This window comes from Ptychodera flava, chromosome 8 (assembly GCF_041260155.1).
Source record: "Ptychodera flava strain L36383 chromosome 8, AS_Pfla_20210202, whole genome shotgun sequence".
NCBI classification, from domain to species: Eukaryota; Metazoa; Hemichordata; class Enteropneusta; family Ptychoderidae; genus Ptychodera; species Ptychodera flava.
In genome coordinates this window covers 2,063,100-2,089,535 of record NC_091935.1, presented here as the reverse complement: position 1 = coordinate 2,089,535, position 26,436 = coordinate 2,063,100, and the positions used below count along the sequence as shown (strand labels likewise).

Here is a 26,436-nt window from a genome sequence, read left to right as displayed (position 1 = left end):
TTAGGTCATTAACCTCAGCTGACCTTTAGAAAACTGAGAAAACATGGTATTCTTATTTGATCAAGCTAGGATCATGTAGTATAGCGGAATACAAATGTTCTTGATCCTCTCTGTACGCACTGCGCAAACTCAAGCTGCTGAATAATTAAAGCATGCAATCAGTGTCAGCATTGGGTTTACACAAAGGACGAAATTCTAGTTTGGGTATTCACAATGCACACCGTGTAGCACTTCCCCTGCTTAACCTGTATACTCCTCGGATGTATTGTTCTACTCCCAGCATCGAACACCTTTGTCGCGTGTTGTTTCTCTGTGTTTTGACCACCGGATTTTAATTCAGATGCGACCGACCACGGCACTGTAACTCTGAAGAGCGTATTGTAGTTACTGAATATACGTACACTGTGTATTGTTTCGTCATCAAATGTATGCAAATGTCCCTTGTAGCTAAGACGCCACACGACCTAGATACTACGTTTGCCACAAAACAGATTTCCGACAATGGGAGAGTTCCGCAATTACACTACAAACAGTAATACTATATAGACAGAACAATGAGCCCGTGCGGCAAGATGGCTTATTAGCTCACTAGCCATAGACGAAAGTTATTTACGAAACAATTGTCCCGATAATTGCTAGAACGACACGCGAAATAAGTAGGGCAGTACTGCAAGCAGCAATAACTGTGGGTAGTTGAGAAACGTAAAGTTGGTGTGTGGTGGCCATAAGGAAATTCTCCTCGTCTCGCAGTCAGGTGACGTGCGAGACGATATACACCCGACACCACTCACATAACGTATCTCCCACTTAAGTGACCTAAAATGGCGACGTTTTGGCGTAATTTTTGGATTTTTATATGTCTGGCTGCCACATATCATGTTGGGAAAGCAACCGGTAAGATATGATGCCGTAATTTGTGACAGTATGTTGGTTGTGAACGCGAAATATATAGTTATACATTTACACCGCATTTGGGTGATGTTTGTGTTCACAGCGCCGTGTTTATTCGTACCCTCAAACAGGTCGCACCTATCTAGGCGGTTACCGCCGTGCTTGATACCATGGTAACTCTTACATAATGTTATTCCATATAGAAGCACAGTGTGGTTACACAAATAACGCGATTGGAACCCCTTCGCCCCTCGTTGTGTGTGTCGCCGTTCGGCAATTAAGGCCGAAAACATGTACCGGTTGTGAATATCGAGCATGCTTTTAATACTAACACGGCGTATCGCCATTAATGTCTGGTTCTATCGGTTTAAACGACAGGCATGCATCATACAGACAATTCACTGAATACACTGAATACAGGGAGGTGATTTATACTATAGCTGCGCACACGCTAAGGACGACATACGAATAGTCAACGCAATCTTCACAGCTGCAAAATTCGCCAGCAAATATTTAATACAAGAATAATCACCTGGACTCAATCCATTAGCCGGTAATTGAAGTCTGCCTGAATCTAACATGGTTCTTTGCCCAAGCAATGTTTGGGATTGGCATTCGGTGCCCTTGTCCGTTCGCGTATGTAAATTAATAGCACATTCCTTATTTAATGATTGCTTATAGTTAATTTAGTTAATTAAAAAATACGACTTTGTTCTGACACTCACCGTGCACAAAATTGCACAGTACGATCTTGTGGCAATATTTCTCAATGTCAAAGAGATGATTTGTCCCTGCAGGATGGACCGCGGTAGCCCTATATGTGCTTTACGACGTTCGATGCTGTGTGTTGCATCGTTATGTGGTGGGAGGCCGTATAACGCCGGGAACACACAGCATCGTACGCAAGCCTGCTTTACGGCATGTTGTAGAACTGACCAGTGATTTCTCATAGTCGTGCAGTTCGCAAATATTGATATTCTTCAGTGTTTTGTTGCCTTGGTTTGCATTTTGTTCACCAAAGAAGCGTATATATATGACACTACTGAATTATAGTACATATATGTGAAAAAAACCAGTACCGTGAGTTTCGTTATTCTAGTGCAACGCGACGCTTCACCCGTACATCAAAAGAAACTGACGCTCTAGTAGATGTGACTTTTGCTGTTAGGGAACAAGAATTATTAACGGCGGAGGGGTGGAAGAGAATTTGGGGGGGGAGTAGGGCACAAAAAACACCCACCAGATTGTGTAAACGGAGCCTTAAAAATTCCACAGTACAATAAGAGAGGCCTCCAACTTTTCACTCAATGCAAATCATACCGATAAATCAGAGCCTGAACATGGCAGAAAACATCTTTCAGAAACCAGTTTTCAGTGGTTGTCCAATCAAACAGCTGTGTTTCAATGACTGATGATCATGTGCAGTTAGTGCCAGTGAACACTGCAATGCTGACTGTCAAAGGGTGGTAATGAGAAATTCCAAAATCAAATTTCTTGTACACTATGCCCTCTCAATCACTATATTCTAGTGAAGTACATTCATATCATTTTTCAAAGATTCATATATGCACAGATATTGCCAGTTTTGAAATTAAAAAAATGTTCATATTTTGCGCCATAGACAACCATGTATAGTGAAATGATACTTTGGGTAAAATTCAAGTTTACATATACAGTTCTAATCACCATGTCCTTGTGAAGTACATTCATACCAATTGTCAAACATATAAATGCACATATATATCTAGTTATGTTCGGAGACAACATTTCAATCACTGTTCAATCACTGTACTCTTGTAAGTAGATTTATGTTTAAAATAAGATATATAGTGTTTAATTTCATATGTGTGTATAGCTTTATAAGCTCCAGTTTTGTGTCTATGTAGTGTATATATAATATATATATATATATATATATATATATATATATATATATATACCTCCATACATCATATTTACTTACATCCATACATAATATATATATATATTATATATATATATATATATATATATATATATATATATATATATATATATGCATATATATATGTCTATTCTATCTATGATAGAAAGGTATACACACACCATCAAAGTAGGAACTTATGGGATAAGTTGGTGCCGGTCGGCTCTACATTTTTGTGTTCGGTACAAGGTATTCTTGTCAACTGAAGGGAGCTCTGACTATAGCACTGATCGCAAATGATGTAGTTTTTCTCTCATTTATATGCATAGATAAATATTTGTTCGCATAGTCCCCATAAACGACGAAAATAAAACCTGCTATAGTGTTACAATGGCTGTTAAAAGTCATACTAATTCGCATTATGGCTCAGACTACAAGCTGCAACAACAGCAGCGCATACAACAACAAAATTTGTCCGAATTTAAGGTAGCCTTGTCCGATGCCGCGCGCATGCAGCTTTATTTAGTAGCAAATCTGAAATCGCGATCATCGCTATTTTGGCGAACGTCGGGGGGGGGGGGGGCCTTATGAAGTATTTTCTCTTCCGCCCCTTGCCATTAATAATGCCCGTTCCAGTATTGTCAAGTAATTTTGTTCCGTTTGACAATATCTTGTTCGTTCTATTTCCCACATCATTTTGAAATAACTAGCTTCCAAAATATATAGCCTGTATTTAATGAAGTGGTGTTTTTGGTGACATCTGAAGTACGATTGAACTACGATAACAATGCGTTTGACAATAATAACGTGATCGCATATTTTAGACAGTGCGTTACGTTGTGCTGGAACGTTTCAATTCAACACATGATAGGATAAGAAGATATAGGAATTGCTCTGGCGAAAAAATAGTAAAATATCGTCGAAAATATTGCGATGCAATGTCCATTTCAGTTATAATGCTTATAATGTTATATTTCATCGACATAGTGTACATTTCAAAGTTCTTATGTTGTCAACAAGGTTTGCTGCATCCAAAGGAGCGACCAGCGTCAGACGGAATCTGTCGTGTCTCTTGTATAAATGATAATTTTTTACACTGGAGAAAGTCGCATGGACAGCGCTTGATCAGGACATAGAAGTAGATCAGTACTTGCTCTACAGGCATTGCTTGGAACAGTCCACAATTTCTAGGAAAGCCCATCGCTGGGCCCGGAACACTGAATATGTGTACTACTAGTACGTGACAGAGGTTTCTCCATCTTACCCACCCCCCTCAACCCAATGCCCGGAACACTGAGTATGTGTACTACTAGTACGTGACAGAGGTTTCTCCATCTTACCCACCCACCCTCAGCCCAATGCCCGGAACACTGAGTATGTGTACTACTAGTACGTGACAGAGGTTTCTCCATCTTACCCACCCCACCCCCTCAACCCAATGCCCGGAACACTGAGTATGTGTACTACTAGTACATGACAGAGGTTTCTCCATCTTACCCCCCCCCCCCCTTCAACCCAATGCCCGGAACACTGAATATGTGTACTACTAGTACGTGACAGAGGTTTCTCCATCTTACCCACCCCCCTCAACCCAATGCCCGGAATACTGAATATGTGTACTACTAGTACGTGACAGAGGTTTCTCCATCTTACCCACCCCCCTCAACCCAATGCCCGGAATACTGAATATGTGTACTACTAGTACGTGACAGAGGTTTCTCCATCTTACCCCCCCCCCTCAACCCAACGCCCGGAACACTGAATATGTGTACTACTAGTACGTGACAGAGGTTTCTCCATCCTCCCCACCCACCCTCAACCCAATGCCCGGAACACTGAGTATGTGTACTACTAGTACGTGACAGAGGTTTCTCCATCTTATCCCCACCCCCGCAACCCAATGCCCGGAACACTGAATATGTGTACTACTAGTACGTGACAGAGGTTTTCCATCTTACCCACCCCACTCAACCCAATGCCCGGAATACTATATTAAAATTGCAGATAAACGCAGATAATATAATTAGTGTTAATATAGCCACTAGTGTTAAATATAACGATACTATATCTCACAGTTCACATGTCAGTTCATTGGCGCGGTCTTGGTGAAGACCAGATGTGCCAATGCCTTCTTTCTTGAGGGCTTTCTAGAAATCATTTAATTTAGCATTTCAGCTGAACAGCATGTCTGTCAAATTATTGGAAAAAATGAGAAAAAACAGCATGTTTGCAACATTGTACCTTTGAACATATCTAAGATGGCATTACTTCAGGCAAGGGATCAGAAAGACTATATGAGCTCATCTTCTGCACTATTGTTTCAAAACAATCAACAGGTTGTAGAGACTGTGAATCCTGTATGGTTCAAAAGTTAGTCTGCTAGCCTTAAAATAGTTTTATTACTTATAAGAACGTTTTATCACTTATAATTTGATCATGAGTATTGCCGCATATTTTACTATAATCATTCAAAGTAAACAAATTCATTCTTTTATGGTCATAGGTAGTAGATCATCATGACGTGTACCAATTAACACATATGAATACCACATTTTTGTGTGGGCAGTAAAGTACACGATTGCTTTTGTCTCATTGTCTGTCCAGCCCTCGAAATGGCCTTTTTTCGCTAACTGTGTTGTCGTAGCCGATCCAGAATACAATCCAATCCAATTATGTCAAATGAAAAATATACGAGTTACATACTTTTATATGCCCCATCTGACAGTGCGGTACAGATGTAGAGTTTGCCTACAAGTACACCAGCAAATCGCTTTACATTCCCTTACATTTCAAATAATACAAATTTCAGTTGATTTTTTTATTTTTTATTATACCTTTAATCTATTTTTTATACAGTTTATGGATTTCAAAATGGCGTATTCTGCTCTGCGCTCTACGCTTCACTACGAATATTCACTTCTGTAATTTTACTGATGACGCACAGTGAATAAGTGACTGTTTCCTAGCAACCAATCATCTTTTGATTAACTCACCAAAACATGCGGCGCCAAAACAAGCAAGTCCAATAAACTTTTATGAACCTTTATGATAATCGATAGATTCATCTTCAAGTGTGCATGACTGAGCTCGCAAAAATAGATTATATTTTTTATTGTTCCGAGTAGTGGCTACAGGTGATTTTTATACCATAAAAATAAAAATTATTGCCAATTTTAACGATAATATACATATCTTATTTTAGCCATGGAGGTGAAAAAGATGACCTCCATGGTTTAATTTACTTTGCAAGAATAATTGTTGACATACATTACAAGGAAACACAACTACCTCGTGACATTACTTCATCCTAAATTCAAAGCTGTAAAGAAGGCAGGGAGATGGAAGCATTTTAATTTCCCTTCGGCGCAGATCTGTAATTTCCTTATAACTGATTGCAATATATACACAATAAATTCGTTGCAACATTGCTCTGCGATCCTACGTGTACACAGTACTACAGATTTCCCATAACACATCATGATTTGTACCTTTCTTCTCAATTTCCATTTTAAAGGACTAAGAAAATTGTGCTTGATTGAGAACTTGAAGGAGATAGGATTTTTGTAAATTTTCCACTGATTGTGTCCTCAGCCATACAGAATAAAGTGATGGTAGGGAGACCAGTTGCACCTGTTTTATGAAACAAAAAGATATTGACTTTTTCCAAATAAGAAAGACAAAAGAAATTTACATGTTAACTTTATTCAGAGAATGACCCCTTCAGTTGGTCATAACTTGCTTCCCAAAACTGTGACATTTGTAGTACCTGCAGAATGTGAATTTCATGGTTATTTAACAGTTTCTTTGCAATTTATACAACAATATTTCAACGTACTTTTAATAAATATAATTAATCAATTATCTTGAGACTGCACATTATTGCTTTTATGCAGAACTGAAAAAGTTACAAGAAAAGTAACGTCGTTGGTACAAATCAAACAGGATTGTGGGTAATTTATTTTACTGTGGTGTAGAGCACTGTTCTCCTCTCACAAGATATATATTAACATCTGTTACACATATATGCGTATGTCTCAAGGTGTCGTCATCTGAACAAATATTATTTGTCGAATTTCAACACCACCTTGAATACAATGGTACGTCCCAACCCTATAATAGACATACATCCTTGGGGTAAAAGTAGTCCAATGATTACTGGATGCATGAAACTTAAGTAACAGATATATTACTTTTTCCTTTTTTGATTTATATGTTATTATTTATAACGTTCTGCTTTTTTAGCATCGAGCACTGTAATTTCTCACGAACGAGGACATCTCTGTGTGTGTTTTTGTATATATATATATATATATATATATATATATATATATATATATATATATATATATATATATATATATATATGCTGATCAATCTACACAGGTAAACAAACGCTCTGAATTGGTTTCAAAGTGCCGCCATCAAACAAATATTATTTATTGAATTTTAACACCACCTGAGACCACAGAATAATGGTTTGTCCCAACAATATAAAAGAGAGTAAAGACAGAAGGAAAGTTAAGTTCAGATATTATTATTGTACTTGAAGAAATTTGTATTACTATTTATAATACTTTGCTTTTAGCATTTTGCGTTATAATTCCCCACCAGGACATCATCATTTTTCTCACAAAGTTTTTTAAGGAAGAAATAACCTTGCCTTCGACTCCAACATAGTGATACCCATTAAAATCATATTTCACTTTGCTTAGCTTTTGAAATTTGGAGCTGCACAGCTTGTCTTCTTATATCTATGACTTCGAAACACGCTGAAACGTCCGGCGTTCATTGTTGAAGCACGGTCATTGCATGTGCTGTATTGTGTCGTTTAACAAGGATGTCGGAGAACTTGAATCTGTGTGACGATTTAAATTTGCCAATGCTCCATATTGATGCATGTTTAGTGTTATTCGGCGGGTATATCTATACTAACAGCCTACCACTAACGCAACGTCAACTTAAATGGACAAAGTCAGCCATTTTTCATGAATTTTGTTTGATTCGAGATACTACTTATTTTGTTTGACATGTTGAAAGATACTGAATGAATGGGTGACCATACATATATTCAACTCTGGTTTTAGACACGATACATGAAACCATCGCGAAAATGAATTAATGGTCATGACCATTAATTCATTTTCGAGATGGATTCATTTTAATTTGTCTAAAACCGGGGTCGAATATATGCATGATAACCCATTCATTCAGTATCTTTCAACATGTCAAACAATATAAGTAGTATCTCGAATCAAACAAAATTCATGAAAAATGGCCGACTTTGTCACTTTAAGTTTATACCTTCACTATATTCTCTTTTGATATTTAAGGTGTATGAAGTTAGGTCCCAGTCTCCAGTTCCCAATTTGATCGAACATATGATCAATGGAGAACTGTTGCTGGCTCCGAGTTCCCTATTCAATCGAACGTGAATAGGGAATAGGGAGCTAGCTCCCATTTCTCAGTTCAGAATTCGGTCGAACTTTTAAACTTCGAAATTTACAATTTTAGGTTGTTTGTTCTAAAAATTCCACCACCTCAGCCTTGTATGAGATTTTAGCAGGATGCGGGTCGGCAAACATTGCACGTTGTAATTTCAACTATAGCTCACTCTGAGTCATGAAAGAGTTCTCACACTCGTGTTTTAATCAGCCTATTCTTGTGTTGTTTTAAGGGGAGTGGCACCTAACATTTACTTTCTTACTTTTTCTGACGTCATCACTTCGATAGTCCGTGTTAAAGGTCGAACTCTCACTTGTCAAACAGGGAGAAGCTTGTTCCATTATCAGACAAAACGCCGACTGCAATATAGACAGTCAGTGTAATTATATTATTTTTGAACTGAGTGTTCTATCTGTTGTCTGTTATATTTCAAGCACTTTCGGCAGCCTCGTGTAAATATGGGAGAAAAATCTACAACATAAATTTTCGGTGTACGTTTGCTTTGTTAATGCGTTTCTTGCCTCTTTTGGTGAAAAAAATATCACGCAGTTACATTGTAATCAACCGGGGCTTTGGAACTGGGCATTTACACGAATCGCTAGAAGGCCCCGATATATCCTTTAAGGAAGCTGACCCTGTGTGACCATAATCGATGGGGCTGCTGATATCCGATAGTGGTAGAAAAACAACGGGACACGTGAAGACTATTGACGTCATCATTCCGGAGAAACCATGGTTTCTAAGATTAGACGACAAACCAAACATATGAAAAGCAAACAACTGAAAGGGTCATGACCCGTGGACAATAAAACGCAACCATTTAGTGTTCCAGCCAGCCTTCGGCATTGCGATATTTGACGCAATCATTTTTGTTCTGTCTGTGTAGGCCATATTTTAGTGGCTATTGACAGTGCCTCCTCAGCAGGAAAACTACTGCTAACAATAAAAAGTTGTAAGACGTTGAAACTGTTTACCCCTTTTCCTATAAAATTGCTCCTTCCTACAAAGTTACAAATTCCCTGGTCACGTAAAGCAAACATTACTGCTGTTCGATACTACAATACACGGACGCTTGGCTTTGCCACACTGTGAGCCCCGTTCATTCTTGCAGGGAGATACCAGAAGAAGTTTTATCTACTTTGCTCGAATCAAAAGTTGGCCTGCAGCTGCTGAGTTTTATAGTAAAACCCGTAAGTTTAAAGGAAACTTTCACAAACAGAGTCATAATACAAGGGAAAATAAGAAAAACTGAGGTTTTCCGAAAGGTCAAATCTACTAGGCCATTTCATCATGTGATTTCATGCATGAAGACCCTATTAGTAAAGACTTATGATTCAAAAGAAACCACTCAGGGTGGTCCAATAGGTACAATGCTATGTAACAAAAGGTAATTTTCGTACCTTCCTATTTAATGGCATTTAGCTTGACTGTCAGTTTTGAATTAAATTTTATTATGAGTCATGGCAAAGATAAATTGTCAACAGTAATTGCAGTAAACATATCCATTTCAAATCACCACATTTGAGAACTGCAGTTTTGCATGGTCACTTAACATCAAAGCACCAATTCAAACGTGGAACTATTAAAATTGTCCATTCGGCCTATTTCAAACTGCTATAACTTTATACGAGAAATTATGTGATTCTGAACGATTGTAATATATTTGCAGATTCCACCAATTTAATGATGTAGAAGTGAACATCATCAGACATTTCTTGATATCAAAATATCAAATGAAGATATTTCTGGGCTAAAATGTTATCATAATCATTAAAACAATGGTTACTCTCAAACAGCGGGGAATCAAATGAACATATATAATTGTGTTTTGCTTTATGACAGGATTTGGGTTAAGCCCAACTCCTTTTGTCTCAAGAAAAATATTTATGCTCAAGAAGCTATTGAGCCTGCTTGATGACAACTGTGACACAACACCAAGGCCTTATACACCACAATAATTGTATTTACACTGTCACTATGCTACTAAATACTTTCTTCTGCACGGGAAAGTTTTATTTGTGTAGCTCAAAAAATTTGGTAATGACTTAAAGACTGCATAAATTTGCTTATAATAAGTTGTTATACTGTGAACACTGACTAAGTGCTGCAGATATTCTATATCTATGGTAATGTGCACTTTACATTACTACCAGAGTTTTAGAATTGCCACCTAACTTTATTTCTGGTAGTAAAAGTTTACCACCTGAAATGAAGTATTTCTTTCCCTGAAATGTCGTAAAAACACAGATAATTAATGCAATAAAATTTGCACAAATATTTCTTTAATGTTAAAACTATCAAGAACAACATACAGAACATGTAGATCTTGATTTGTAAAATTAGGAACGCCTGAATGCTGAGAAAGCTGTTGCCACACTTGAGATCATAAACTATCTAGAAAGTTGTTCAAAGTGGCCACAAGATTTTTGATTTGGCTAATGAGTTGGCCAATCATTTTGGTGACTTAGGGGAATCCTGCAGTTTATGTGCATACCACTTGGTAGCAGTAAAGTAAATGATACTGAACGTTTCACATGGGCACAATTTGGCACAACACCAGTGGCCTATTTCATAATTACCTTTAATGCACTCACCTGACTTGTCTATTGAACACCAAATATAGTACCAGGTCATGATGACGCACAATGACACTTTACTGTGTTATTTTCTTGAAATGCATTATATGTCCCTTAAAATGTAATTTGTCCCCATTTAAATCTTCTATGGGTCACTTTGTCCCTATGCTGTCAAAAGCTGGCCGAAACACTGCCATTATCTATGACGTCATGATTGATATTCAATAGAGGAAAAAGGCATTGGCGTTCCGAGTATTGTGATCCTTGTTGATTTTGCCATGGTTGATCATGTTGATTAATCGCCGTACGCCTGCGCAAAAATGGAGATTGTTTAATTGGAGGAAAGAGGTTCTCAAACTCGTTGATGACTTCATGTGTGTACATCTGGCGGGATCTGTTATACTTCACCGATATTAACAGTCATGATTTCGTTTTGTCTTGAGTTACCACTGCACCGCTGCGCGATGCAGCCGTTCGTTCATGCGTCTGAAGTTTTCGAAAGTGTGTCGGACATATGCACAGAGAAGTTGCGACGCCATTACAAAATAAACTCTGACCGTCACTGACATCAACTCTCCGTGCACGACGGCTAATTGTTAGTACCATTGATTAGATGTATCCATGATAAAAGGTGGTAAATCCCTGTGTTCACTTTTGCAGTTTACATGGAGGATAATTGCGGCAAAACAATCACGTTAGCCGGCGACCGATTGAAGTCACAAAAAGGCTCTACCTACAAGTCAAACCAGGATTGTACAATAACGTTACAAGCACCAAGCAGCGGGTCATCGTATTCCACAAAATTAGTATTGGATGTGAGTATAATTAATATAATTATAATGTTTTTTTCAATAGATTGTTCTGCCTTACACACTATATATACTGATATAGTTGCTTTCGCTGGGCTGGGGACTGTACCGTCGAATATATTGATGCACACCATTAGTACAGCCGACAAATTACTCATAAGAACGCTCGCATCCACTCTTTAGCGTCACGTTTCAATATTAATATAATTTAAACTTTTAAAAATACAATACCTTTAACTTTCGAATTATTTTTCAAAATCTTTACTTTATTTGCAAAACTTCTTTGTATTCTTACGCTATAATCACGTTGAAATACAAATAGTTTAGCATATCAATACAGCATGAATATGTTCTATGTCCACCCTATTGCTGACAACGGAATGTTAGTGCTGACTAGAACTCATGTAACATTGCACATTGTGTTAAATGCATTACGTTTTCAAGGCTACTTCTTTGTATTTCACTGTATTTTAGGGAGAATAATAAGTAAATATACCTGTTTACAGAAAAAATAATTTGTAATTATTGTTCATGGAAAGTGTTTCACAGAACGATGCTGCTTATTGTAATGTGAAAGTTATTTAAAAAGATTTTAGCGTTAAGACTGCAGAAATTTGATCCTTAAATCCTTGTATTCAGCGGGGAGATGTACTGGGCAAAATCTTCAAGACAAAACATTAATTACGACGTTGTAATTTCGTATGAATTGCTTCATGTCAGATGTGAAGCTTTGAGTCAGAGAAAAATGCAAAAACGGTGTGTCGATCACCAATAAGGCAGTTCGTGCCTCGAAAATGGAATACTTATACTTTTGCTCAAACTTTCCTCAAGGAAAACTTTCAACCATTCTCTTACTAAATCAAGAATAAAATCAGGGGTCACCTTGCAAATTTTGATACTAGAGAAATAAATCACCAAACATTGACCGATAATTGAAATTCAAAATGGCTGACATCCATGTGTTATCTCTACGGGGAAAATAAAATTCCAGAGTTTCACGATATTAAGCTAATGAAAACTTTGTTTACTCTATAATCTTCTAAATAAGCTCCAATAAGTGTTCGGCCAAAAGAATATTGTATAAGTTTGAGAGTCCGAATATCTGTCCCCGAGGCGCATTCTACTTTAACGCTTTCCTCATTCCTGTCATTTTATTGGTCCCTCTGTGTATGTACGCATACTGAAAAGTCAGTAAATATCACTTTATTTCAAGTTTTTCATCGTCTTATTGAAGTTAGTCAACCCTTTATGTAATCTCCCATTCGTGTCGCAAAAGTCGTCTTTACTACTTCGATCACGGACACCACGTGACAATGCTCTCAACAAGATTCCAATCTCTTCACACAGTTTGAATCGATGCAGATGGAGTCGGCCACGAGTTCATCGTGCTACGATTTCCTTGAAGTTTACGATGGCTCCGGCACGTACAGTACATTGGTGTTGAGGGCGTGTGGTTCGGCCACACCTTACAACATCATCTCGACGCAGGAATCGCTGACTCTTCGAATGAAGACTGACGGTACATATAGATATAGCGGTTTTTCACTCATTTTCACGGCTTATCACAACGGTGAGTTGTTACCTTGGTAACCGTTATCCGGTGGAACACCCCCCTCTTTTTACAAACATCAACCCAACCGCAATCTTGATATACTTTAATCGCTTGATCTTTTAATTTATATCTCATTGCCATTAATAATTTTTACAAACTGGTCAACTGTCAACTGAATAGCCCTGCTACTCAGCGCGTAGTCTACGCGTAAAAATGGCAACAAAAAGAATAGGTCTTATAACCTTGCGTTTGTCGATCTGGACCAGCCGCACGTCAGCGCTTTTTTCCACGTTCGCTCGCAGAAAATCCTGAAAGTTGACAGCGGGATAGACTTGGTTCAAGTATGTGATTTGTTAATGTTTGAGTGAACGCAATGATTTGTACTTTGCTTTCATGTGAAACGTGCGCGTGAGTGGAGTGGAGGCGATGAGTCGGGTGAACGCTATACAAGGGAGTTTCACCCGAATCCGGCAGAAACTAACTCACTATACTGCGCAGACTCAAAGGTAACGCATTCAATCGCTGGGAAAACATGGCTTGGGCTACCAAATTCCGAATAGGTTTGTACGAAATAGGAGAGACACAAGAGAAACTATTATAAATGTTTTTATTTTTTAAAAATTCACCGACTTCAACCAATCTAACAGCGGGAGGGACCGTGGTAAGATCACATGTATAAGCTCTATACATAATCTGAAGAAAATCACACGTAAAGAAGGCCACGGTTCCACCTTTGCTCGTTCTTTCCTCGTCGTTACCTGCTGGTTGCCTGTGCCATCTCTACTACTGAATTAAATCACATTAGCCCTGTACTGATTGACAGTGAACTAATATGCATCGTCGTTATCTTGCTGTGTGTCAGAATTATTCCCGTTTTGTTGTTATTTTCATGTCGGTAGTTGGATCTTGTAAGCTTAACAAGAAAAACAAACAAAATAAATTAAAATAATCGAAAAATTCACAAAAATTGCTTCACAGCTCCATTTTTGTAAGAGACCCAGGAGGAGAAACAAACCTATTATTTATTTCTGCCCGATTTATCACTGACTTCAAAATAAATATGCAGTATGTGTAGAATTGTAGTATCTTTGCCGTTCAAATGCTATCGATATTTACTGGTTTCATACTTGACCTTCGCAGGTCCTTGCGTCGATGATGACGAGTTTCACTGCAGTACAGGCCGTTGCATAGACACGTCAATTGAATGTGACTGCAAAGACAACTGTGGCGACAATACGGACGAGCTCAGCTGTTCAACTTGCAAGGCCGACGTCGTTTATGGTAAGCTTACCGAAACAAGTTCCTTCTTTTTTGTGTAGACACTGCAGTATATGATTTATGTATGAGTAGTTTACCTGACAAACAGGTGTATGTCTAGACTAGTATTCAGTGAGTGACGTGCAGCTTATTATGTTATTTTTGTGTAGCCCTCGTTGAATCTGAGTGCCCCTCTATTCTGCCGCCTCTTTACTCCGTACGCGTTGCCGACAGCCGAACACGCCTGACACACATGTAGGACTATCTTTCCTGCAGCTGCCAGCTGTACCTTTGCGAACGTTTTACTGTCGTCATCGGTCCCGACGTTACCGCCAAGTGTGCAGGCTATCAATGCCATTGCCAGCCCCATAAGAACATCGAGTTATCGGATTTCTGAATTGAATAAGGTCGTCTGTTGTACATCGCTAAATATTTGCAATCGTTTCTTGCTTGCTATCGGCAAATATTTTATTTAGTTATTTGCTATCAGTATTACCATCCTTGGTGCGCAACTACGGTTGAGTAGAAACCGTGTGACAGTGTTTAGAAGGCATCAACCCCGGGCCCCGGATTCACTGGTCGGAAGACACAATGAGGCCAGGCAATAGTTTATGGGGGATGAAATGAACATATTTCTCCCTGTTTTCTTTCATAAAGAGTGTTTAGAAACAGGAGCCAATCTATTTCGCTACAATCCATGAAATGTTTTGAACGTTCGACAATAATTCGCAATATTGTTCACAGACTGTACGATCGTGAGTTACAGTTGTTCGTCGAGTAAGGGTGATGAAAGCACACGGCCGAAACGTTGAAATTTTGATATCTCGCAAACGTCCCTTTAATTAATAGTTTTAGGCATCGATATTCAGAACGTGTTGCAATGCACTAAGGGGCTCTCCCTTTTTTAAGGTATCTGGCAATTTAACTAACAAAATAACAGCAGCAGCAAAGACGGATCGTTTCCGCATCAAATTTACTCTGATGGAATTTGTATGTAAGGAACACGAACACCCGAATCTTCAAATGACCTTCTTCAGAATAAATTTTGACTTCATATCTGTAAGCAACACAATGAACCAGACATACATTGATACTCAAAGAACTAAGTTACTTTTCTACTGTATAGACATATTTTTCTTTACAAAAGAATTCCATGTTTTTCACAATTGCCACTTTCTGTGTCTACAGGTGAGGGTGGTATGTCGACGGGCGCTATAATTGGTATAGTTGTTGCCGTCCTGATCGCAATTATCATTGTCATCATCATTGTGTGTGTCGTGTGCAACAAAAAGCAGAAGCCAAACCGAGCCGTCGCTTCCAGCCACGACATGACGTCACGTTCAATCAGGCAAGCCCAGCCACCGCCACCAATGATGCATTACCCTCCCCCGGCTCCAGGACCACCTCCTTACGCACCACCTCCTTACTCCCCTCCCAGCTACAATGCCTCTGTCATGCCAGCTCCTGGCTATTATGGACAACCGCCACCACCGCCAAATCCTCAACAGCCACCCTACCCACCACAACAACAACCTCCATACCAACCCACTTCAGACACGTTATACACAAACGACGGAAATCCACAGGAGAATCTCGCGACGCAGCCTTCTGTTCCCCACCCGACACATCCTACACCAAGTGCGCCTCCTACAGGCAGCATTGGACAGCAACCTCCAGCCTACGCTCCTGGAGCAGCAAATCACGGTTTCCAGGACGACCCTGCCTATCCGCCGAGAATATCATGAGGTCACACTGTGAACTTGTACATGAACACTAGAATAGACTCTTACAACTCAGAGAGACGTGTGTATTTCTTTATAAGGTCACCACAACTCCTAAAGGGACCAACCGTTGCCTACATCAACTACATACAGATCAAACCATAATCGGAGTGCATAATCTAGATGTGACACTAAAGTTCCATTTTGTCGAAAAGTATGAAATGATGAGAAATTTGTGACAAGCTTTAATAGCAGTCTGTTTTTTACATAAACAACTTCGCGCCGTCCGCTTTAAAATTACAGTATCGTTTGTACCTGATATTACGTGGTTGAACATTTCGTCCTAAAAATCATTAATTTGATGTACTTCATTTTTTTTATATCACGAGATTTACTCACAAAGCGTGTGCCGCAAAATACATCGATATCACGTGACCATTATAGTGTCCATAGCGTAGTTTCCACTGCTGCGCTGAAGATTTGGTTATTTGGTTAGTATTTCGACGCTATGAGGTCTATGCGTACGATGATTGGCGTTCCTCCGCCACAGTACTTCCTACGTCATGGAAACCAGCAAAACCAAAGATCGAACTTTGTTCCAAAGTTATTGTTAACACACTATTTTAGTGACGGGTATTCACCAACCTTTGGAACTTAAATTAAGCGTTCCTATAAAATGCACAGACCGTCTACCATTTGTAGGCCGTTTGGTGTGATAGCAGAGATACCATATTTTGTAAACTTTGTACACAATACAAAATTTATTATCATCTAGCTTTTGTGTATACAAATTGACTCTTGCTTTGCAAGTTACGTGATATATGATGTGGTAAACAGAATTAACAACACTCTGAGAGACACTTTTGACAGTACAATTCACTCTTTTAAGTCCTTTTAGATGCCAAAACACGTGAAAGATTTGGACGAGGGGAAAGCTTGGACTTGTTTCAGCACCGGTGTTCAGCAAATTTGAGCAATATCGTCAATAGGTTTATACGGAAGTGAAAAAATGGTTTGTGAGAAAATCCATTAACCCATTGTCACAACTGTTATTAAGTGGAATATAATTAGACAAATGTATAAGTGCAAACTCTATGAAATTCATAATCTCCTGTGATATTTCTAACTATGCAAATACACTGGAATGGTGATATCAAAGCCAGCTTAATATTCCAACGCCCTCAAACTTTATATAATTAAATACTTCTATTTTTATCTTCTGTCGTTCGTGTGAAAATAAACGGAAAAGTTAGAGGTCTCGTTTTGTCGGCATGCTAATCCATAGTTATTTGACTGGTATCCACTTGTCAATCGGTTATAAGCTCACCTAATCGATCGCCAAGCTAACTCAAGGTCAGCCGAATGCATGCGATTTTATACATATTTTGGCCGGCCGGTCACCATGCTTAATCACAGACAAGGAGAAAATTCTCCTTGTCTATGGCTTAATGTATCATTTACAAGTGTAAATTATGTTGACTTTGCCAAGAAATGGGCTTCAATGTAAGTATTGTTTTTGAAAATGTGAAGATTTCACGTACGGCCTACGTAATGTCACAAAAAGGATTACGTAAATGACGTATTTATAAAGACGATAAAATTACAGATTTTATTTCTTTTTGGTATAAAATAATTCCGGTATATGAAAAGATATTTACGCATTGAATTATTTTTAGTAAAAGAGCAATTTGCAATACCTTACAACATGACATCATTTTTTACGCGATGATCTTTTTTGTGGATACCAAACTACATTCATTACAATACCGCTAGCCAGTCACATCTCTAGACAAGGTTTCATGTTTAAACAATTTAATATGAAAGTACGTTTTTGATTGTCGAATCACATGACAGAAAATAAAGGAATTGGATAAATAATGAGAAGTCTTAATTGTTGTGTCAACATACACGTCCTGATTTTGTGTCAGTAAACCTGTCTCTGTGTCTTTGGACTGGACATAAAGCTTTTTCTTCAACATTTTATTATACTTCATACTAACTTTGTCGAAGTTTCACTTATATCGACTCGAGAAAGAGATTTATTAGAGTCAATGACTTGTAGAGGTATGACAAGGTGGGATTATAAGGTAGAATAACTGTCTTCACTGTTATAATCGTTAACACTCTGTGCTGAAGCGCTTGAGTCGCAAAGAGTGTGACGTCAGAGAAGAGGCAAATAATGATACCATAGACTGTAGTGTCCATGATTATATGAACGGGTAAAGAACTAAAAATCGAAACAAGAAATAATATCAAAGATGAAAGGATTGTGACATTTCTTCACCTGACCGCATGATGCACAATCATTGTGATATAACAACGGTCGAATTTCTGGACGCAGTGTAAAGGCTGAAGCGACGTGTACTTCGTCATGTTGTGCCATGCTCTCACCTTCTCTCTCTGTGTAAGTGTATAAAACATACCTACAACATGCCCGGATGGTCGATGGAAAAACGATACGAATATACTACATTTGTACACTGAACAAACAAAAATCAACATACAAATATGGGTGCACAGCTACAGATAAATTGTACGAAGCACAAGCAAGCACTCAAATGAATGCAAGTTTTGTTATTCAAAGGTTTCACTTTTATTTCGATATCACTAAAGTATAATTTTCATATAAATATATGATATTAATTACAAATAAATGTACAGAATTTCTACAGATAAGTACAAGTCTTTGCCTTTTTATGCAATAATTATCACGTCAAAGTTTATTTCCTCGTTTCGCGCCATTCAAATTATGAAAATACTTCCCTCTGAAATCTTCATATACTCCCACAACCAGACTTGGTAAACGAACATTCTGAAGAGATGCACAATGAACGTGTTCAGAGATTCCAATGCACTGTTGCTGGACATAGTAAATATGCAAAAGTGTCTTTGTACAGCCAGAAAAATTAAACAATAAGGCATTAGAACAAATATGACGAGTTCAAGGCTACGTCTGGTAATATTGACCCCATTTACAATTTTTGTTGGTCTCAGAATAAGGTCATCCCTAATAGGATAAGATACATTGATCGAAAATTTTCACCCATTAGGGCTTATCCTATATGAAGAAAGGGATGTAAGTGTTCATACAGTTAAATTTCATGAGTGTTCAATGGGGAATCAACATCGATTAGTTAGATCAAAATAAGTGTATTGTGGTTGTTTAGGAACGAAAAGACAAACAAAAACACTATTTTTCTTCGGAATATTTTAAAAAGTATACGGAGTTCATATCTTGTCCCTTTATATTTTGGGTCATTTCAAATAACCACCCATTTAGGAATGCAATACTGACTATATACTGAATTAACAGCATTTTCTCTTGACTCAGAAAAAAAACAGTTTCATGATTATAACAATGAGCACAGGATGACGTCATCAAACTGTATTTCGCTGTAAAAGCTCTTACCCAGGCTAACCGGCTTACCTAGATTGAAAATCAATCTCAGATGTAACTGGAAACACTGCTATGTGTACATAATCCGTTTATGTTTAGGTCAGACATAGATTATCGTGAAGTTCAAATTCACGTAGCTCAATTCAATAGAGCACCAAAGTAGAAATAATGAGTACTGTATGAAATATGTTTACGGTAAATATATCGTTATTCTTTCCATAGGAAAGTCCACCAGATGAACATCCCATGATGAACAAAGTTTGTGTCACTCTGACGTGACGTTCTGTCACGTGGTTAGATGTTTCCTATGCGTGCTACTGTGGAATTTCCATTTCTCTCAGAGGAGAGTGTAAATGTATGTAAAAAAAAACGCGTTTAACCTTTGGCCTATGACCTATGTCACCATTACTAAAATAGCAACAACGACAATGCTGTAAACGATAAGGCCACAGACAACTCCAGCATGCGATACCTTCAAGGCGATATTGGTGTGTTTGTCAGCTTTCCTGGCGTCCACATCTCGAATGCAAAATGCCTGAAAGTAAAGGGGAAAAAGGAAAAAAATGATTTATACCGTGCAATAGATATTAGCGAAATAATTCTTTGCATAAGATATCGTTTTCCTGACGGCCAGGTGTTAAGCTGGCCCTTAATAGAGTGAATGGTGAACAAAGCTTCGGAAGTGTTGTACAAAACTATAGACTTGGTAAAAAGCTGTAAACCAAGTTTTCCAGCGCGATTTGTTAGTTCGAGCAAAGTGAACACTGATAATTATGTATGGCAATCCAAAGTATGGAACGGACGCTACGCCAGAGATTGTTTTATGAATGTCCGCTGCCAAGAACTTTTGACTGAGACTAAGTGTGAACGCAGTTTGATAAGTGGTCGACGAAAGTGTCACACCAAGTGATGACATAGCTAAAGTTCAAAGTTCTCGTCTTCGCCCGGCCTCTCTTGACAACTTACGCTTATTGAATATATGATTGCAACTATCCCAAGCAGGAGACAGCAAAACAAGGCAGAGATTATGGAATAGGTAAGGACAAGAGCATCTTTTTTAAATGACCCAGTCACACCGACTGAATGATCGTACGTCCTCTCGACTATCGTTATGTGTTGAATACCAGGGTAAAGCCACCTGTTGTAGAAAACAAAACGATTACTAGTAAGATAGGAGGATGTACATGTAGCTTCATGGAAGCAGTGACTGTTGAGAAAAAACTGTTTTCGTTGATGAAAATGACGTATTTATGTCACTTGGGGGAAATTATGGAAATCCGGTCACGACATGCGACATGCTACCTGCGACTTCAAAACTGCGACCTGCGTCCTGCGTGTTTGTCAAACTGCAACCTGTGACTTCCGGGTTCTCTGGCCTAGCTGCCACCTGCGAGTTTGAAACTGCGATCTGCGAGATCACGACCTGATCCACGATTTTAGGTATTTGGTGTTTATTGAGAGTATGAAAAGCAGTCACAAGTAATATCAGTGATAGGTGGTGTCATTTAGGAAAGAGATGAGGTTCGATGATACAGCTGTGTTGGCCTACTTGTTGTTCGGTTGCTTTCAAAGTCCGGTTTCAAAGGGACAAGCATGTTGTTATATACGTTGTTATCTAAAGTGGTGGCTATTTCACAGATCGAAATGATCTAGTTTAGGCCTAAAGAAGTATTCTGTGGTTGTTGTACTTCGATTCGGTGACCATGCACCCCCAGCCCTAGACATTATAAATATCTTTATGAGGGCATAATGAGGGCAACTCCACACATCGGCTCTACCAATATGTTTAATATTACGAAATGGTGAATAAAAGGATCATTGCATTTATTTTGTGTGGAATACACGGCGAGACACCGGTGAATCGATAGTGCTTTGACCCTAGTCATGTGATCTGTGTCCCCGGTCAACCGGTTTGTTGATTGAGTGATTCGTCTTAACGGTGTTTCGGAACCAAAAATGGGGTTCCTTCATCAGTCGCTCTCTTGTTTTGTATCCCCTCCGCTTGGTTGTGTGATGAAGTCATCTTTGTCCTCGAAGAGGAGAAACCAGATTCGTTATTGAGAGCGTTAGTCACTATTGACTGACTCTATAGTGAGCGATCCGGTGTGTGGTGTCAACATGACCCAGCATCGACCGGAGTTTCTGGACGCTTATAAGGAGTTTTGTTTTACTGCATATTTTGAGCGTTGCTAGTGCTCGTTATGTTAACTGTAAATGTTGTACTAATCTGACAACGATAAGTTTGTTTTGGACATTGAAATCAATTATCCGAACTTTTGGTTTTGTGTCCTTTTTCATGGACTTTGTAATAGATTTCGGGTCGATATTAATGCCTGCTTTCCGGTGTTTGAAAAGCACGTTGTGAAAGGCTGTTTCAAGAAATACACCTTATTTCTCTATGTTTAGCCATTCCCAGGTTTCATGGTTTCGTTAACAATATTTGCTGTAAACGGCCTTTGAAATTGGTTTGGTTTGAGGAGAGTATTTGTTTATTTAATTCATGCCGCCAACTTTGATTACTTGTATGGCAGCTCTCTCAGTTTTTGATTTTCTTTGCCAGATGATGTTTTCTGTATTGCTCAGCAATCTTTTGAGTGTGGTTGATTGTAGTACCAATTCGATGACTGATTGCATCTTGGTTTTATACGATAAGTTGTGGCATAAAATGGAGACAAATTAAAAAAAATTCTGATTCCCCGTTGTTAAACCCGCAGTTGTGAAGTTGCAGGTCGCAGTTTGACAAACACGCAGGACGCAGGTCGCTGTTGTGAAGTCGCAGGTTACGCCTAGGTCTAAATGCCCGAAGTCGCAGGTCGCATGTTTCAAACTCGCAGGACGCAGGTCGCAGTTTTGAAGTCGCAGGTCGCATGTCGCATGTCGTGACCGGATTTCCATAGAAAATGACACGACACTATGCCCTCTGACTGGACGAACAGATTTTCTTCAATCAAAATTGAGAAATCCTAAAAAGGTTGTAACACTTACGCCTTGTTGGTTGTACGGTGTGTATTGCCCATAGTATAATTGACCTTGACCCTCAATACTGTTACGAGAGTGGTAGTGTTGTTGAGGATACTGTGTAACCGTCGCCGTGGAGGGCGTCATCCAAGATGCAGCCTGCGCATGCTCACTACTTTTTACCCCAGCCGAAGCGCCGTTTGGGGCTGATGCAGCCGTAACTTCTTCATAAGATGGAGGGTCTACAGTGTCAGACGGCTCGACAACTATATCTTTTTCTGTAAAGTAGATAAATAAATATTAACACACACACACACACACATATATATATATATATATATATATATATATATATATATATATATATGTGTGTGTGTGTGTGTGTGTGTGTGTGTGTGTGTGTGTGTCATATACATCTGCTTTTTTGTCTTCTGAGAGCTGTAGGCCTACGTCTCAAAAGTTACTGATTTAAAGGCTAATTTGCATATTGTATGTAATTCCAGTCATTACAGTCAATCCATACTGTGAATTTATCAAACAACCAGGTACTCGGGAGTGAACCCGATTAGTTGCTAGACAACTATATATATTCAAAAGTAGTCATACAGTTGCAATTCACTTGGACGGAAATAAGTACAGCAATGGTGTATAGTAACGTCATGCAAAATGCAAAGAGTGGATCATTATGTATTCTCTAAGATGGTGTCAAACGTCAGATGAATGATGAAGATATGACATCAGCAGGATTGGTTTATAAAAATTATCATGTAGCAAAGAATGAACAACATCAAAATCTCCATAAGTTATTTACCGAGGCGACTGTTTCGGGGATTTGAAAATAATACAGTCAACTGCCTGGGCTCCCCCCGCAGTACTGATCAGGTACCACCACACCTTAAGTTATTTGGAGTCTGATATTATGAATGATGTCTTTAGCTGTTGTATTGAATTTTTCAAAAAGTTGAGGATATCTTGACATAGCTGTCTAGTGGTTTTATGTTGTTCTCAAGGATCCTGTTGTAAAGGCTGGCAACTTTCGGAAGTTATAATAATATATAAGTGTGTGTATGTGTATATGTGTGTGTGTATTTATGTATAAACATCTTGCACAAATAAATCAGTAAACAAGTAAATATACAGACATAAAAATAAATAAATAAGTGAATAAATAAACGAATGCATGAATTCGCCCTAAGCCCCCTACCTACTCACTTCCTTATCACAAGCTCCCATACCTGTCACAGACTCACTTACTTATCACAAGCTCCCATACCTGTCACAGACTCACTTACTTATCACACGCTCCCATACCTGTCACAGACTCACTTACTTATCACGCTCCCATACCTGTCACAGACTCACTTACTTATCACACGCTCCCATTCCTGTCACAGACTCACTTACTTGTCACACGCTCCCATACCTGTCACAGACTCACTTACTTATCACAACTCCCATACCTGTCACAGACTCACTTACTTATCACACGCTCCCATACCTGTCACAGACTCACTTACTTATCACACGCTCCCATACCTGTCACAGACTCACTTACTTATCACACGCTCCCATACCTGTCACAGACTCACTTACTTATCACACGCTCCCATACCTGTCACAGACTCACTTACTTGTCACACGCTCCCTCACTCACTCATCTCAATCACGCAATAAACTAATCGACGGACTGTGGTCTGGTGAACTCTCAAAACACCAGGATTGGACAATATTTACCTGTTTACTTTTAGCGCTTGTGTGGAAATGAATGAGTCATACTTGCTACTTGCTACAAGGATACTTCCTTGCAACAAAAATATCTACTCCGGAAGTACAATGGCCTTGTTCAATTTCCTAGTGCTGACATTTCGTGGTACCTATATAACTTTCACAGGTGAAAATTTTGAACTTTGCAAAAGAATCTCAACGCTGAGGGTATCAGAAACTGTCAGAAAATTTACCTGACGGTTGTGCAAGTCTGTCAAAACCGTGTGTAAACACAATATCTTCAAAACTTCAATTACCTAATTTTGAACGGCAAGGGTTTCAAGTTGTATTCTGTCGAAGGAAGCTGGTCACAGTAAACATAGCACTGGTAAAGAGGTGGAATAAAACACTGTGAAAACTTCTAATGATAAAATTTTGGACAAAGGTTCATTTGGTTCGCTGAACTTTTTACGTGCAAATAGGTTACGATCACGGTTCAGCGTATCAGTGATTGTTCATGTTTGATATCAGATGTACCAGCCAAATTATGGTCCCCGAGAGTGTGCTCTGACGAAATCGACCAAAAGGGAATGTCCCGAAATTTCAAGTTTTGTCACCGATGATGGGACTAATTGTCGATCATTTCCCACCGGTATGTGGGTACCGACGTTAATCAACCAGCAGGGACGGCCAAAATGACCGATATTTCAGAATATAGGCAGAGAACTGGAGAGATTCGTAGACAAGATAAAATTACTTCTTGCTTTGATGACCGGGCATAGACACGGAAAATATTTGTACTATTGGCGACCTACCAAATTGGCACTGCCTCAAAACACAAAAATGACAGATTGACATCGAACTACTGGAAATTGAAGGCTCTGAATCAGGCGTGTTGATTGTCCGGGTTAAATAAACCCATCTCACTAAAATAAACCTTAAATTCGGATTAATAATAAACGTGCATACATTATATTGGTAATACAATCATAGTTGAGATTGAAATGCTAAAGCTATGTTTTGTGTGTAAATGTAAAAATACATAAATCACCTATCATTCGGCAGATGATAACGCATTCTATGGTAGACCGATGCACGTTAACCCACAATTTTAGACACTACGGCGTCACATCTATTCTATGCGTACTCTAAAGTGGTGGGTACTAACCTGTAATTCCAGCCATGGTGTTCAACCTATGGATATCCGACGTCAGAATCTTGTGTTTTGCCAGCAGATCTGAAGCTAGGGTTCTGTCGCTGTTCTATTCATCTGTCCGGTCAGTTGATGTTTAACCAGGATGATTCTCTAATTACGTCAGGGGATGCGCCGTTGTCACAATCGTCACTTGATGACGTCATCAAGTCTTCTTCATTTGAAGGCCTGTTTGTAAACAAAGTCTTCTGTTTTTCAAAAGGACCATCACCAAAAATAGCACATACACCAGGCGTCCCTGGTACCTAATTTTTCTTGATTTTTGTCTTGTTTACCTATAGTTAATATTTGGACACTTTGGCAGAACATGGCATCGCCCAAGTGATATTTCATTAGTGATTTGATTATCTCATGTGCGAAATGCATTTGAAATATTTTTCGCACAATACTTTAGACCTACCTGCCGTCCGAATGCAACTGATCGAAGGCTGCTATTTTGCAGGAAAAAGGAGATTTGAATTTAAAAGTGCGTTGTCCCATATGGCTGACATTGGTGAACACAGGAACTAACCTAATTACGACCCCTGCGACAGACGGGATGATAAAGCACACGACCTTTGTTCGTGCGTATGTGATGTTGGTTGAAATATTACCTAGACGTGGCGAACACGGGTCGTGATGCCTGTCACGATTCTGAATACCAATGCGATTGATTAAACATGAACTTGTCCATGAGTTGTGATTTTGACCGGATATCGGCTTGAATCATGATCAGAAGTAATCGACTAAATTGCATCATGCGTCGCGTCAAAGCTGACGGTGTAACTCACGGTCACATGATCCGACATGGTTCGTTATTATTACTCACCAGTTATGGATTGTAAGAGGCGGAGACATGACCATTCTGGCATACTCACAAAATACCAAATGCATGATTATATAAACAATCAAGGCAAATTGCAGAAAATTTCGAAAATTTCGACAATACGGTGACAATTCATAATACACAAAAATGTGCAGTCTGACAGGTCAAAACGTTTCAGTGAAAACACCTGTTCAACAAGTATGGCTGC

The 26,436-nt window shown here is 38.8% G+C and overlaps 2 protein-coding genes across 3 annotated transcripts; one reads left to right on the top strand and one right to left on the bottom strand.

Annotated features, from left to right (window-relative positions):
• Window positions 1-742: 742 nt before the first annotated feature.
• LOC139138170 (neuropilin and tolloid-like protein 2) lies at window positions 743-18,029 on the top strand. The gene is made up of 5 exons (XM_070706420.1): window positions 743-894; window positions 11,473-11,627; window positions 12,969-13,191; window positions 14,314-14,454; window positions 15,619-18,029. Exons 1-5 carry the CDS (start codon window positions 822-824, stop codon window positions 16,173-16,175), a joined length of 1,149 nt encoding a protein of 382 aa, XP_070562521.1. The 5' UTR covers window positions 743-821; the 3' UTR covers window positions 16,176-18,029.
• A 691-nt stretch (window positions 18,030-18,720) lies between these two features.
• Window positions 18,721-26,117, bottom strand: LOC139138171 (uncharacterized). Of its 2 annotated transcripts, none has more exons than XM_070706422.1 (5): window positions 26,017-26,117; window positions 25,379-25,591; window positions 22,534-22,784; window positions 20,515-20,686; window positions 18,721-20,083 (listed from the first exon to the last, which is right to left on the bottom strand). In XM_070706422.1, exons 2-4 carry the CDS (start codon window positions 25,392-25,394, stop codon window positions 20,606-20,608), a joined length of 348 nt encoding a protein of 115 aa, XP_070562523.1. In that variant the 5' UTR covers window positions 25,395-25,591; window positions 26,017-26,117; the 3' UTR covers window positions 18,721-20,083; window positions 20,515-20,605. The 2 variants fall into 2 exon arrangements, with proteins under 2 accessions (XP_070562523.1, XP_070562522.1); XM_070706421.1 differs by lacking the exon at window positions 26,017-26,117 and adding an exon at window positions 25,824-25,972.
• Window positions 26,118-26,436: the final 319 nt, after the last annotated feature.